General features: G+C 40.9%; 1 protein-coding gene across 1 annotated transcript; it reads right to left on the reverse strand.

The window, feature by feature from the left end:
* Positions 1 to 813: 813 nt before the first annotated feature.
* GTF3C6 (general transcription factor IIIC subunit 6) lies at positions 814 to 9,689 on the reverse strand. Its single transcript, XM_026666680.2, has 6 exons — positions 9,251 to 9,689; positions 5,262 to 5,342; positions 3,990 to 4,053; positions 3,049 to 3,093; positions 2,847 to 2,957; positions 814 to 1,845 (listed from the first exon to the last, which is right to left on the reverse strand). Exons 1-6 carry the CDS (start codon positions 9,347 to 9,349, stop codon positions 1,544 to 1,546), a joined length of 702 nt encoding a protein of 233 aa, XP_026522465.1. The 5' UTR covers positions 9,350 to 9,689; the 3' UTR covers positions 814 to 1,543.
* Positions 9,690 to 12,601: the final 2,912 nt, after the last annotated feature.

Raw genomic sequence — 12,601 nt, forward strand, 5'->3', positions numbered from 1 at the left:
TGTTCCTGGACTCCTGACAGGCCCTTGCATCTTTCATCCAGTGCTGCACTGACGTTTCTGACTTCTGATTCATGGGGAAAACAAAAGAATTGTCAAAGGATCTGCGGGAAAAGGTAGTTGAACTGTATAAAACAGGAAAGGGATATGAAAAGATATCCAAGGAATTGAGAATGCCAATCAGCAGTGTTCAAACACTAATCAAGAAGTGGAAAATGAGGGGTTCTGTTGAAACCAAACCACAGTCAGGTAGACCAACTAAAATTTCAGCCACAACTGCCAGGAAAATTGTTCGGGATGCAAAGAAAAACTCACAAATAACTTCAGGTGAAATACAGGTCTCTCTGAAACCATGTGGTGTGGCTGTTTCAAGATGCACAATAAGGAGGCACTGGAAGAAAGATGGGCTGCATGGTTGAGTTGCCAGAAGAAAGCCATTGCTACGCAAATGCCACAAAGTATCCCATTTACAATATGCCAAACAGCACAGAGACAAGCCTCAAACCTGCTGGTACAAAGTCATTTGGAGTGATGAGACCAAAATTGAGCTTTTGGGCCACAACCATAAACGCTACTGCTGTGTTCACAGACTGACGGCAGTCCTCACTCCGGTCCACCGCCCGCGCGGGAGCGCCGATCGCTCCCATTGGTTGATGCCGTTTGACAGCCGGCTATAAAAGGAGCTGTCAAACGGCATCAGCTGTTGCCGCCAGCTGACTGCCAGTTAGCCTCGGCAGCCGCGGCAACCCTTTATTCACTTGAATAAAGCCTGTTAAACGTAGCCCGTGTCCGTCTCAATCTCTACCGCTGCTCCACAACAGCTACATTTGAAGAAGAGTCAACAAGGCCTATGATAAAAAGTACACCATTCCTACTGTGAAACACGGATGTGGATCGCTGATGTTTTGGGGATGTGTGAGCTACAAAGGCACAGGAAATTTGGTCAGAATTGATGGCAAGATGAATGCAGTATGTTATCAAAAGATACTGGAAGAAAATTTGCATTCATCAGCCCGGAAGCTGCGCATGGGACGTACTTGGACATTCCAACATGACAATGATCCTAAACACAAGGCCAAGTCGACCTGTCATTGGCTACAGCAGAATAAAATGAAGGTTCTGGAGTGGCCATCTCAGTCTCCTGATTGACCCACTCTGGGGAGATCTCAAACATGCAGTTCATGCAAGATAGCCCAAGAATTTACAGGAACTGGAAGCTTTTGGCCAGGAATGGGTGCTTTACCATCTGAGAAGATAACGAGCCTCACCCACACACACCACAAAAGACTTCAATGATGTTAAAGGGGCCAATACACCGTATTAAGAACTGGGATATGTAAACTTTTGATAAGGGTCATTTGGTAGTTTCTGCTGTCATTATGATTTAAAAAGAGTAAACACAGTTGGTTGATAATAAATGGCTTCAGCCAACCACTAACCATGAGCGAAAGAAACTTTTTTGTGCTATCATTCATATTCTCTGAAAAATGGCCAAAAAAATCATAAATTCTGCCAGGGTATGTAAACTTATGAGCACAGCTGTATATCAATGTGGAGGCTCTTCTGAAGCAATGTTCTGACTGTTCTCTATGGAAGGATTCTCTATGATGGGATCTGGAGTATCCAAAAGAGGTTCAGCATCATCCTTTGCAATGTCAGGTGGAATCCCGGGTTCCATATTCCAATCCACGTTTCCTTTGTCACTGGCTTCTTCTTCAGACTCTTCTGCCAGCTTTTCCTGGGATTCAGCTGTTTCGTCATCTTTTTCATACAAGAAATTGCAAATCATGTTTGGTCTGCTATATGAGAAGTCTTTGTCCTTAAGATCTAGCCATTCTATGCCGCCTCCTGCCAAATTAAAAGGAGGGGAAAGAGATAGGAAGGAGTTAGTAAGAAGAAAATAAACAAACAAATGACATTTTATTGAAGATTCTGTTTCATCCCTTATTCATATCTTGCTCTTCTCTTCTCTTATCCCCTCTTTTCTGGTTTCCCAGAAATATCACTCTGTAAATGATGTTCACACTGAGAATGCTGCACAGCAAAATTCAAAGATTATTTGGCTGTTACTTGTGATTAAAAGATTCATGTTGAGATAATTCTGTATTACAAAAATGCATATTGCATAGCTGCTCTGGTGAGCTACTACAACAAAACGTGAGAAAAAACACCACTTCCAAATTTAAGGTTTCTAAATCTAAGTGAAATACAACATTAAACGGAAATATTTGTATCACATGAATTTTCAGTAACAGGTCCTTCTTATGATGGGCAACCTTGATTTGAACTCCAGTAATGGCAGATTTGGGTTAATCTGCAAAAGATCTGACAAGTAATGTTAGAAAGAATAAATGAAGGTAGATGGGACTCTTGCCCTTTCCCGACCTGCAAGATTATTATTCTGACATCAAACAGAACATACACTAACTGTTTTTTTTTCTCAAATTGATTCTATCAATTAAGGAATGGGAACATAAACAATCCTGAACAGTTTTAGTAATTAATTTATACATATTTACAGTTCAGGATATTATGATCAATTGGTTAAGATCTCATTAGGATAACAGGAAGTTTCTGAGCTGCAATTTCATAAAAGCTCAAATTGGCTTACGATGTTAGACAAGCAATATTGTTATGTTGCTATGGTTTATAACATTGTATTCTGCAATATAATATTTAAACTATCTGTGAACCTAATTAGAGTATATAAAACCTGGATAGAAAAGAGCAAAAAAGCAATGCATGATATTAAGGGATCTTGTGTATATACCTAAAGAGTATTTTAGACAGAGGAAAGAAAAAATGCAGTTTTAGAAAAAAAGGATGAATTTTTAGAATTTGAAAATCACCTATGTTCTCTTCCCCTTCCTTTTTCTCAATCAGAAGTGTCCGCGTCATATTTAGTTTCTTCATTGTGTGGCATTTATATTTTAGTTGCAATTTTTGATTGCCTTCCACATCTATCAAGAAAAAAAGCAGAATGTTTCTCATTTTTACAAAAAAAAAACTTTATTTGAGATTCTGAAAAATTAAAATAAAAGTACTGCTTACCATGATCATGGTTTTCCTCAAACACTACACATGTTCCAAGGGTATCTGGGGATAAGAGTAAACAGATTGCTAAGGGAAAATATAAATTTATTTTAAAGAGTAATATTTACTCAATTCTATGAAAGAATTAGAAGATTGCCTGCATAAATTCAAATTTTATTTACAGCCCAAGATCAAACACAATAGGCTTGTATATAGTGCAGTATCTAAGTGGTGTGCTGGCATAGAGGTGAAGATGCTCATCTCCCATTCAGAAAGTTAAGTTTAATCCTGGACATTTTAATAGCACTTAGATATATATACAGCTTTATAGTGCTTTACACCCTCTCAAAGCGGTTTACAGAGTCAACCTCTTGCCCCCAACAATTTGGGTCCTCATTTTACCCACTTCGGAAGGATAGAAGCTGAGTCAACCTTGAGCCTGGTGGGATTCAATCTGCCAAACTGTAGTGGGAGTAGCTTGCAGTACTGCGCCACCGAGGCTAATTAATAGTATATGTGAGACATATTCTACCTCCGAGTCTGAACAGAAACAAGTTTGGTTTTTAGATAGGAAGCTTATGTATCTTCCAGTTGTAGCCCTAATAAGTAGTGTCCCAATTTGGGCTCAAATAGTCTCCTATGTGGAGCACATATAAAAATAAGGGCTAATTATAAATGTGGCTAGTATTAAGCTTAACCTCACTATCCACAGAATTGCATGCTTTTCCTTGATTTATTTTTAAATTTAGTCACTCAATCAGGATTTTTTACATAATCGAGGCAATAACTGATTTTAAACTGTAAGTTAATTTTTGATCCATTTATTGACTAGAAAATGAAGGTTCCCTCTGTTTCTATAGAAAAAAATTACAAAGACAAAAAGAAAGTAAGATGGTTCTTAAGGTTCATGTTACTTTACATTATAGCTTATAAAATAGGCTATTCATTACTTTTCTTACCTTCATATTCTCCAGCAAAGATATATCTGTCTATTTGCAAAATAGGTCTCTCTGTGTCAATCCCCTAAAAACATAAAGACAGAAGCACATTTGGGAGAAAGGAAGTCAGTGAATTCAAAGCATGATGTAAGCCGGGTGATATCTCTAAAATTGATAAAATTGACATGTCATTACAAAATGTTTGTGCATAGACAGACATTTATCACTGCCATTTGTAATGAGCAGGAATACCCAGACATCATGATTATTCACAACAGTACCCTGAATATGCTTTCTAGAATGAGCAAGCTTGGATAAAATGCGCTGTTGTTGTGTCTTTAGTATTACTAACCAAAATTTACCATACCTAACTAGTTTTTACTTGGGGAAAATTGTGTCAAATTCGGATGGAAAGGGTACAAGAGATGACAATAAGCTAAGAGTTTAGCAAACAGGAAATAAGCAGAGCAAAGCATTTTGTTCTTCTGTAAGGCACCAAGAAATCTACAAATAGCAGAAAAATGCTGTATATTTTAATATAGAAAACCAATGATAAACAGGTTTCAATTATGGAATGCTTCAGCTTAGCAGGGTTGTTTGCTAAATGCAATAACAATGGCATATAAAGGAAATAAAGTACTAAGTAAATCATAAAACAGAAAGTAGGGCCAAGATACATGATGTTCCCTTAGTACTTAGTAAACCTTAAAACAGAGAGTAGGGCCAAAATACATGATGTTCTTTTGATTGTGCAATATGAATAAATGTATAAAGAATACTTGTGGTTATATTAGACGTATGCTGGTTGGTGAACATACTGTATATATACTTTTGCATACAAATGATTTTGATTTGTTGGCTGACAGCCAAAATGTTTTGCAGCACATATTAGATAACTTGTAGTAAGGAATATGGATCTGGAAATCAATGTATCTAAGACCAAGATGGTTCTGTTTCATGAGGAAATTAGCACGAATAACTACAAGTTGTATATAACAGTGGAAAAATCTAGAATAAGACAGTGTATTTCTGTACTCAGTAGAATGTTGATTAAGCACAGGAAAATGTGTGGAGAAATTTTAAGATGTGGTTTGTTGTAAGGAATGGAAGTATGTGTCCTGTTGCAATGAATGTTTGTTGTAAAAAGCAAAAAAGACTAAGTAAAAGATCACGCTTGTGCCCACTCTGTTAAGCAAATTAAACTACTGCCATTTTAAAAGATTTTGAATGCAATCACAATTGTACTTTTTAATAAAAAGATATACTAATTTATACTATGTTAAAAACACTCACCAAAATCTTGCATTTATTATCACATTTTTCCAGAAAGTCTGAATCGATTATTCCAGACAATTCTACCACAACTAATTGTTCCTAGAGGAAAATTACAAAACATTTCAAATAATGTATTTAACAGTTCAATGGCATATATATCCATTTGCAAATATACATTATCAGAGGCATTGTTGCAATATGGGTATTTAAGCATGACTGTGACACTATGAAAAAGCAGCCATCCAATCATTTCACCCAAATGTAAAATACTGTGGAAGTTATTTGTGTCGTCCTCTGATATTGGCTTGCCCTTGTCACTAAAGAATCAAATGAGCTAATATACCGTATATACTCAAGTATAAGTCGACCCGAATATAAGCCGAGGCACCTAATTTTACCACAAAAAAACTGGGAAAACTTATTGACTCGAGTATAAGCCGAGGGTGGGAAATGCAGCAGCTACTGGTAAATTTCAAAAATAAAAATAATTAATTTGGGAAACGATCTCACTATCATGAAAGGTTTAATTGATTCACTAACCCAAAAGAAGAAGATGATGATGACAGCGGGAGGCAGGAGTCACTCTCTTCCCCTCCCCTCGGAGGCCCCCTAAGTCAGGAGTCGCTACCCCAGTCCCGCGTCCCCTCGGGAAGGGAAAGGCAAAAAGGAAGAGCCGCGGCAGCGCTTTGCAACAGCAGCAGCGGCACCGGAGGCTCAGGCTCAGCGGCTCCTGGTTTTGCCCCACCCTTCCCAAGGCAACGCGGGACCGGAGCCGCACTGGCGGCAGCAACTCCCGACAGCCCCAGCCGGACACCTGAGCAGAGCCCGGGCAGAACTGCCTGTTGCCGCCGTGGGCGCCGCTGCGGGCACCCGGCTGCCCAAGTAAAGAACAGGGCGGCGCTGGACCATCGGAGAAGCGGAGCAAAGCCGGAGACCAGCAGCCGCCTCCCTCGGCGCAGAAAGCCTCCCCCAACCAGCCGGCCGGTCTCCTCCTCCTCGGCCACACAGAACAAACAGGCAGAGAAGGAGGAGAGCAACTGGCCAGCCGGGGGAGGCCTCCCGTCTGCGAAAGAGGCAGCCAATGATCTCCGGCGCCGCCCTGCTCCACGCGCTGGCTGCTCGGACTTGCCGGGCCCGGCACATAGAACAGGGCGGCGCCGGATGTTGGAGAAGGGGATCATTAGCCGCCTCTTTCGCAGCACAAGAAGCCTCCCCCAACTCTCCTCCTTCTCTGCCTGCTTGTTCTGTATGGCCGAGGGGGAGACGACCAGCCAGCTGGTTGGGGGAAGCTTTCTTCGCCGAAAGGCAGCTACTAATCTCCGGCTTTGCTCCGCTTCTCCAATGGTCCGGCACCACCCTGTTCTTCTTGTGCTGCGAAAGAGGCGGCTAATGATCTCCGGCGCCGCCCTGTTCTATGTGCTGGCTGCTCGGACTTGCCGGGCCCGGCACATAGAACAGGGCGGCGCCGGATGTTGGAGAAGCCGAGCGGAGCCAAAGCCACCTCGGCTCGCGTTGTTTTCTGAGCCCGCGAGCCTAGAGCCAGGGCGCTTTCATTGCACGGCGGAGCTTCTTGTCTCGGGAAAAACCGGGCGTCGTTGCTGCCCCGAGGGGAGGGCGATTCTGGGCTGCGCGATTGGGGGACTTCGTGGCTTTGGGTGGGAGCGAGGACGGACGGAGTCCATGAAGTGGGGCTTGCCTGCCCTTGCTGGCTGCCTCTGCTTCCTTAGGGGCGGGGAAGGGGGCTCATCTGGACCAAGGGTGAGTCTCCCCCTGTTTCCCCTGAAGGATCTTCCGTCGCTTTTACCTTCTCCCTACATCTTCCCTCTGTTAAAATTCCCCCCCACACACACACACTTATTTTTGGGCGGATAGATTTCGTGTCTGAGCATTCTCACATGACGGTGGGTCTTTCCCCCCCAAAAAACAGTTAAAAAAAGAAAAAATATATCCTCATGCAAGAACTTTTCTGCTTCCGATTACCCCCATGCTTAAAAGTTGCAAAGGAAACACGGAAGCAGGGAAGCGCCTGCCCAGCTCCGGAGCTCCACTCCATTTTTTTTTCAGAGGGGAATCTGACTCGAGTATAAGCCGAGGGGGGTTTTTTCAGCACAAAAAATGGGCCGAAAAACTCGGCTTATACTCCAGTATATACGGTAGTATGGGAATTAGCACCAGAGAGATCCAGGTTCTGTTTTCTTCTTGGTCACTGTAAAGTAGAAAGTAATGTATGCCATCATGTAAGCTGTCTTTAGTGGGGTAAAAATCTAGTAGAAAAATAAGTAACCATGGTATTTCAAATCCAGCATCTATCCTGCTTCTATATAGTGCTTCACTTATCTTAACAGTTAACACATACAAGGCAAACTTACATTAATTCATTGGAATATAGAATGATGTTCTGTCATTCTACATTGCACCATTAAAAAGATTACACCTGCAATTCAGAAAGGCAGTTCTCTTCATTTGGTGATCAAAGCCACTTCTTTCTATTTTGTTCATAAACTACGATAAGGGTAGTAAATATGTTAGGTTACCAACTAAAGAAAAAATAAAATTGCTTTAGAAGAAATTCTTCCCATTAGGTTTACATAATGATACTACCCTGGAAGCCATGCATGCTAGTTCCAGATTCCTGGAAAACAGCAGAAAACTTAAAACAATATAAAATAAAACCCATAGCTACAGAACAGGAAGCTCCCACATGACTTACAGTAAAAAATAATTTATTCATTTGTTGGATTCCTATTTGTCATGGAGAAAATCTGTATCACCAATCCATAAGCTTTGTGGTTTGGCAGCCTGGCTTGGGGTGGGGGAAAGAGGGAAACCAGGCCAAGTGGGTGGTGGACCAGGTGCATACGCACAGCTCCACTTGTGCAAATGGTGTGCGCATGCTGGCGTGCACACGTTGGCCCGCTACTTGCACTAGAGATGCATGTGCACGTGCACACCAGCCCACCTCTCGTACAGCTCGGTTTCAAAAGGCCATGACCTGGTAGTGGGCCGCAGCCCAGGGGTTGGGGATCCCTGATCTGTTTGGTTATTAGGAGCCCAAAACAACTCGATAGTACACAATCAATATAATCTTTATATAACCTTTTTCCTCCAGGAGCCTTGACTTACATACTATTCTCTCCTTCAGTTTTTCCCCATTTAATGAAATAAAATACAAATTAAATGATATTTATAATCCTAATTAAAGTGTTTCCCGCTCCCATTTTCTCAAAGGGAAAAGGGCTAGTAGCTCTCATCAGATCCAGATTCCTTCCAAGCTGTAGAAAAGATTGATTCAGTTCCCAGAGAGCAGCGCTCATAAATCAACCGGCTGTTCTCTAAACACGGACAGATGCCACGTTTTCAAGGCCCAACCGGCAGGGTTGCTAATAAAGCTTATGGGAACCAACGTCTAAAACATCTGGAGGACTGCAAATTGGGAAAAGCTGGAGTACTTCAACTGCCCGAGACGGCTCAAAACAGGGACGATACGCAGCAGCGCTCCCTCAGAGCCTCCTTACGGGTGAAATGGGGCTTACACTGAGGTAATTATATTCACGTTAGTAAGGAACAGGCTGAAGATCTTTCCTCTTCCTCTTTCTCTCTTCCTTCCTTCAATTCTTTCGTAAATACAAGCCAGCCTATAAACGGGCTGGCGAGCGCTCTTATTTTGCTGCACACGTTGTGTGCCATTAATGCAGCATAACACATTGAAAAGCTAAGGGTCCTTGGTGCTCTCTTTGCTTCTTGGCAGATTTTTCATTACCCAAACTAGGTAACATCGTAGCCTTGATGTTACCTAGTTTGGACGATGAAACGTCTGCAAGAAAATCATCGAACTCAACGAGTACCTCATTTCAAATATTCCACCAATATTCTCCTGTGTTGGTACATTACATTGGTACATTGGCTGCAGGGAAATGCCCCGCGACATCGTCAAGAGTCAGCAAACCCGAAGGAGAGAAAGTCCCCCTTCCCCGACGGTCGCCCTTCTGAGGCATCTTGCAACCCACCTCGACCTCTTCCTCTTGCTGAGTCCCATCCGCCGCCGCCGCCGCCTCCATGCTACCAGGGCCTCCGCCGGCTTCACGTGACCACGCTCCCGCCGCCATCTCAGCTGAAACCTCTAGCGTTTTCTGAGGCAGAAGCGCCGCCAGGCGGTCGGAGGCGGCAGTTTTGTGTGGTGGGTTGTGGCGTGAACGTCGAGCTCAGCAGCCTGGTTTTACCGGGGCTTGTTCACGACTTAAGTCTGGTTGGGGAAACGGTGGATTAAGCGCTCTAGTGCGTAGAGTAGCCCGAAGCGCTCTCGTCCGCCTGCAAACATGGCTTTTCCCCCTTTTGCCATTCGGTAGAAGCGAAATTCTTAGCCCACAATTTTCTTCCGAAATAGAAGGGAATCAGGCTTAAATTATCCTAGTTACAGACAGATCGTGTGAGAGTCAGCTCTCAGGAGAATAGAATAGAAATCTTTATTGGCCAAGGTTGATTGGACACATAATGAACTTGTCTTTGGTCCATATGCTCTCAGTTTAGATAAGAAAAGACGATATTGCTGGGAAAGGTGGAGGTAAGAAGAAAAAGACGACCAAGCAGCAAGGTGGATGGACTCAGTTACAGTAGCAATGAATAGCTGGAGGACTAGGCTAAGGACAGATGATGGGAGAACATCAATTTCGATGGTCATTAAGAGTCGAGGATGATTTTGTGGCACTTAATCCATCAATCAGAAGCAGCCTCCCAGATTTTAATTTTTAGAGAAGGGTGGTTAAGGGTTTGGGGAAAAAACTACTTCCCTCTAACTTTGTCCTGTGATTTATACTTTGTTGTTCCACATCCTATCATTTTATTTATGCAAAACCACTTTGTAAATCAGTTTAGTCTGCTTTATCAGTGATTTGTTGTAAGAAATTTACTGTGAACATGGGGTGCGGAATATCTCTCTGCCTGTCAGCATCACTAGGGAGGAGAAATACTATTGCAGTTGTGCAGTTGACACTTTCTACAACAAAGTGATTGGCTTGATATTTTTTTATATTTAATTTTTTTTATTTTTAAAAATAAAATTGAAAGATAAAAACTATCAAACCTGGACCATACTTGTGATACCATGTATTGCTAGAATTATTAACTGGAAATAAGCTGAGCTGGACAATTCGGACAGAAATAGCTAATGAGTATTAACCATGTGTTACATCTCCACTGTGATGTGGATTATACCTGCCCTGTGGAAATGGAGGCAGAAGTTTATTTCAGGTCAAACCGTTGAAGAAAAAAAGCATGCCTTGGCTGATTATGTAAAAGCCAAGGATAAACACTGATGTAAATTAAAAATTAAAACTTACTGAATGTGCAGGAAACAAAACATGAATATCAAAATAATGTAACACAAAAAAGAACAGAATGCAGGGAAGGAAAAGCAATATGGTCAATTTCTACAAAAGATCAAGGGGAAAGTGGATAAAGATAAAACCTAGCAATGGCTTACAACTGGAACATTAAAGAGAAACTGGAAGTTTGATTCTGGCTGTGCAAAAGCAAATTATCTAAACCAATGCAACCAAGGCCAGCATTGAAAAAAAAACCCCACCAAATTATTCAAATTGCAGGTTGTGCAAAGGCAGAAGTATGTCATATATACTTAGCTTGTGCAAGATCGCACAAATTGATTATGAACAATAGCAATAGCACTTAAGATTCACATTCCATTTTATATCGCTTTACAGCACTAAGTGGTTTACAGTCAGATATTGCCCTCAACAATCCGAGTCCTCATTTTACTCAGGATGGAAGGCTGCAGTCATCAAAATGATTCATTGGAACATCTGTAAAAATTATGTGCCAGTAATGAAAAATTGGTGAAAACTTGAAAAAGTAGTAAAAATGTTTTTATTATGTTCTGAATTTATATTTAACACAGGAAAAAAGTGATTTCCTTGTTTGTTCCTTAAGATTCTCTGAACTGCGCTGTGTATATTTTTTCAATTTTCAATACTTTTGGGTGTTCCTTCTGTTGCATGATAGTTCCAGCATTTATTACTATGAGTTGTCTATTAACAATTATTGACAGGGTTGAATATCATCTATAAAACATTTTATATATGTTCTCTCTAAAGCAGTTTGTAAATGTTATTGATTTGTTCCACAATTCTTCCTGTTGTTTTAAGTTTTGCATCCAATTTATTATATATGCTTTTATTTGGTCTGTCTTATCTTGTCTAAGTTTATATATATGGCCTAATAGATGAACTTAAGCATTTTAAATTGTCATTTTTTAAAAAAAAATTCTCCTTGGTTTTGAAGTCAGATTTTGTAGATACATCAGCCATCATATTATGACTTGCCACAACATAATGAACCACATGCAGGTAGTCCTTGATTTATAGCTGGTCCTTTAATGACCAAAGTTAAAACCTATCTGGAAAACAGGACCTACAATCTGGTTTTGAAATTTGGATGGTCAGTTCCCCACCACTCCTGCAATCACATGACCACACTTCAAGAGGCTCTTACCAACATAGCCACTTTATGGCCACTATTAACATCCTGTGGTCATGTGACTGTTCTCAGCAAAATCTCACTATAATAAACAATGGATTCACTTGTTTTACCACTGCCACATTTGCTTTAACAATTGCCATAAAAAAACCCTGTAAAAATCACATGACCCTGTTTTACAACCATCATGATATACGACTGTAATGGGCATGTTCCACTTATTGTATGCCAAGGACTACTATAATGAACACTTTAATCTAGTTTGTGCAATTCTGGTCTTGGCAATTATATTTTGAATTACACTCATACGAAATATTGAACTAAAGATTACCCAACCACATTTTATCTTAGTCCAGCATGTCTGGGGTAGAAAATGGAACTAATAGTCAGACAAACTTGTGGGAATAAAGTTAGCTGCTTCATAGATTGTGCAAGTCAGTGATTAACCAAAGTTAAAAGGCAGAAATTCAGTCCCTGAAATTTCCTCAGATGGGGAAGCAATACTGAAGAAAGAATAATCAGAATTTTTTTACGTTTTCAATCAGTATAGCAGAACACTGCCAGAGCAAAGTCATAGGTAATATTTATACTTTTCTGAGTTATCCAAGAAATTTACTTCACAGTAAATAATCAGGTCCCTGTCAATTATATATGGTTCCATTATCAACTGGTGACAAGATCTAAAAATAAGGACCTACTGATGTATACTATATTTAATAAAGCAAAGCTTTTTGCACTACTACTGTATTTTTAAATCATGCTTAGTTATTATTTCTTTTGCCACTCATATAAATCTCATAACTGTCTCCCCATCTGGTATGCCACAGCTGATGAATGGGTAGGAACATGTGCCTTGAGATGGATGGGGA

This window comes from Notechis scutatus, chromosome 1, assembly GCF_049901735.1.
Source record: "Notechis scutatus isolate UNSWTSFEM ecotype Mainland chromosome 1, rNotScu1.2, whole genome shotgun sequence".
NCBI lineage: Eukaryota > Metazoa > Chordata > Lepidosauria > Squamata > Elapidae > Notechis > Notechis scutatus.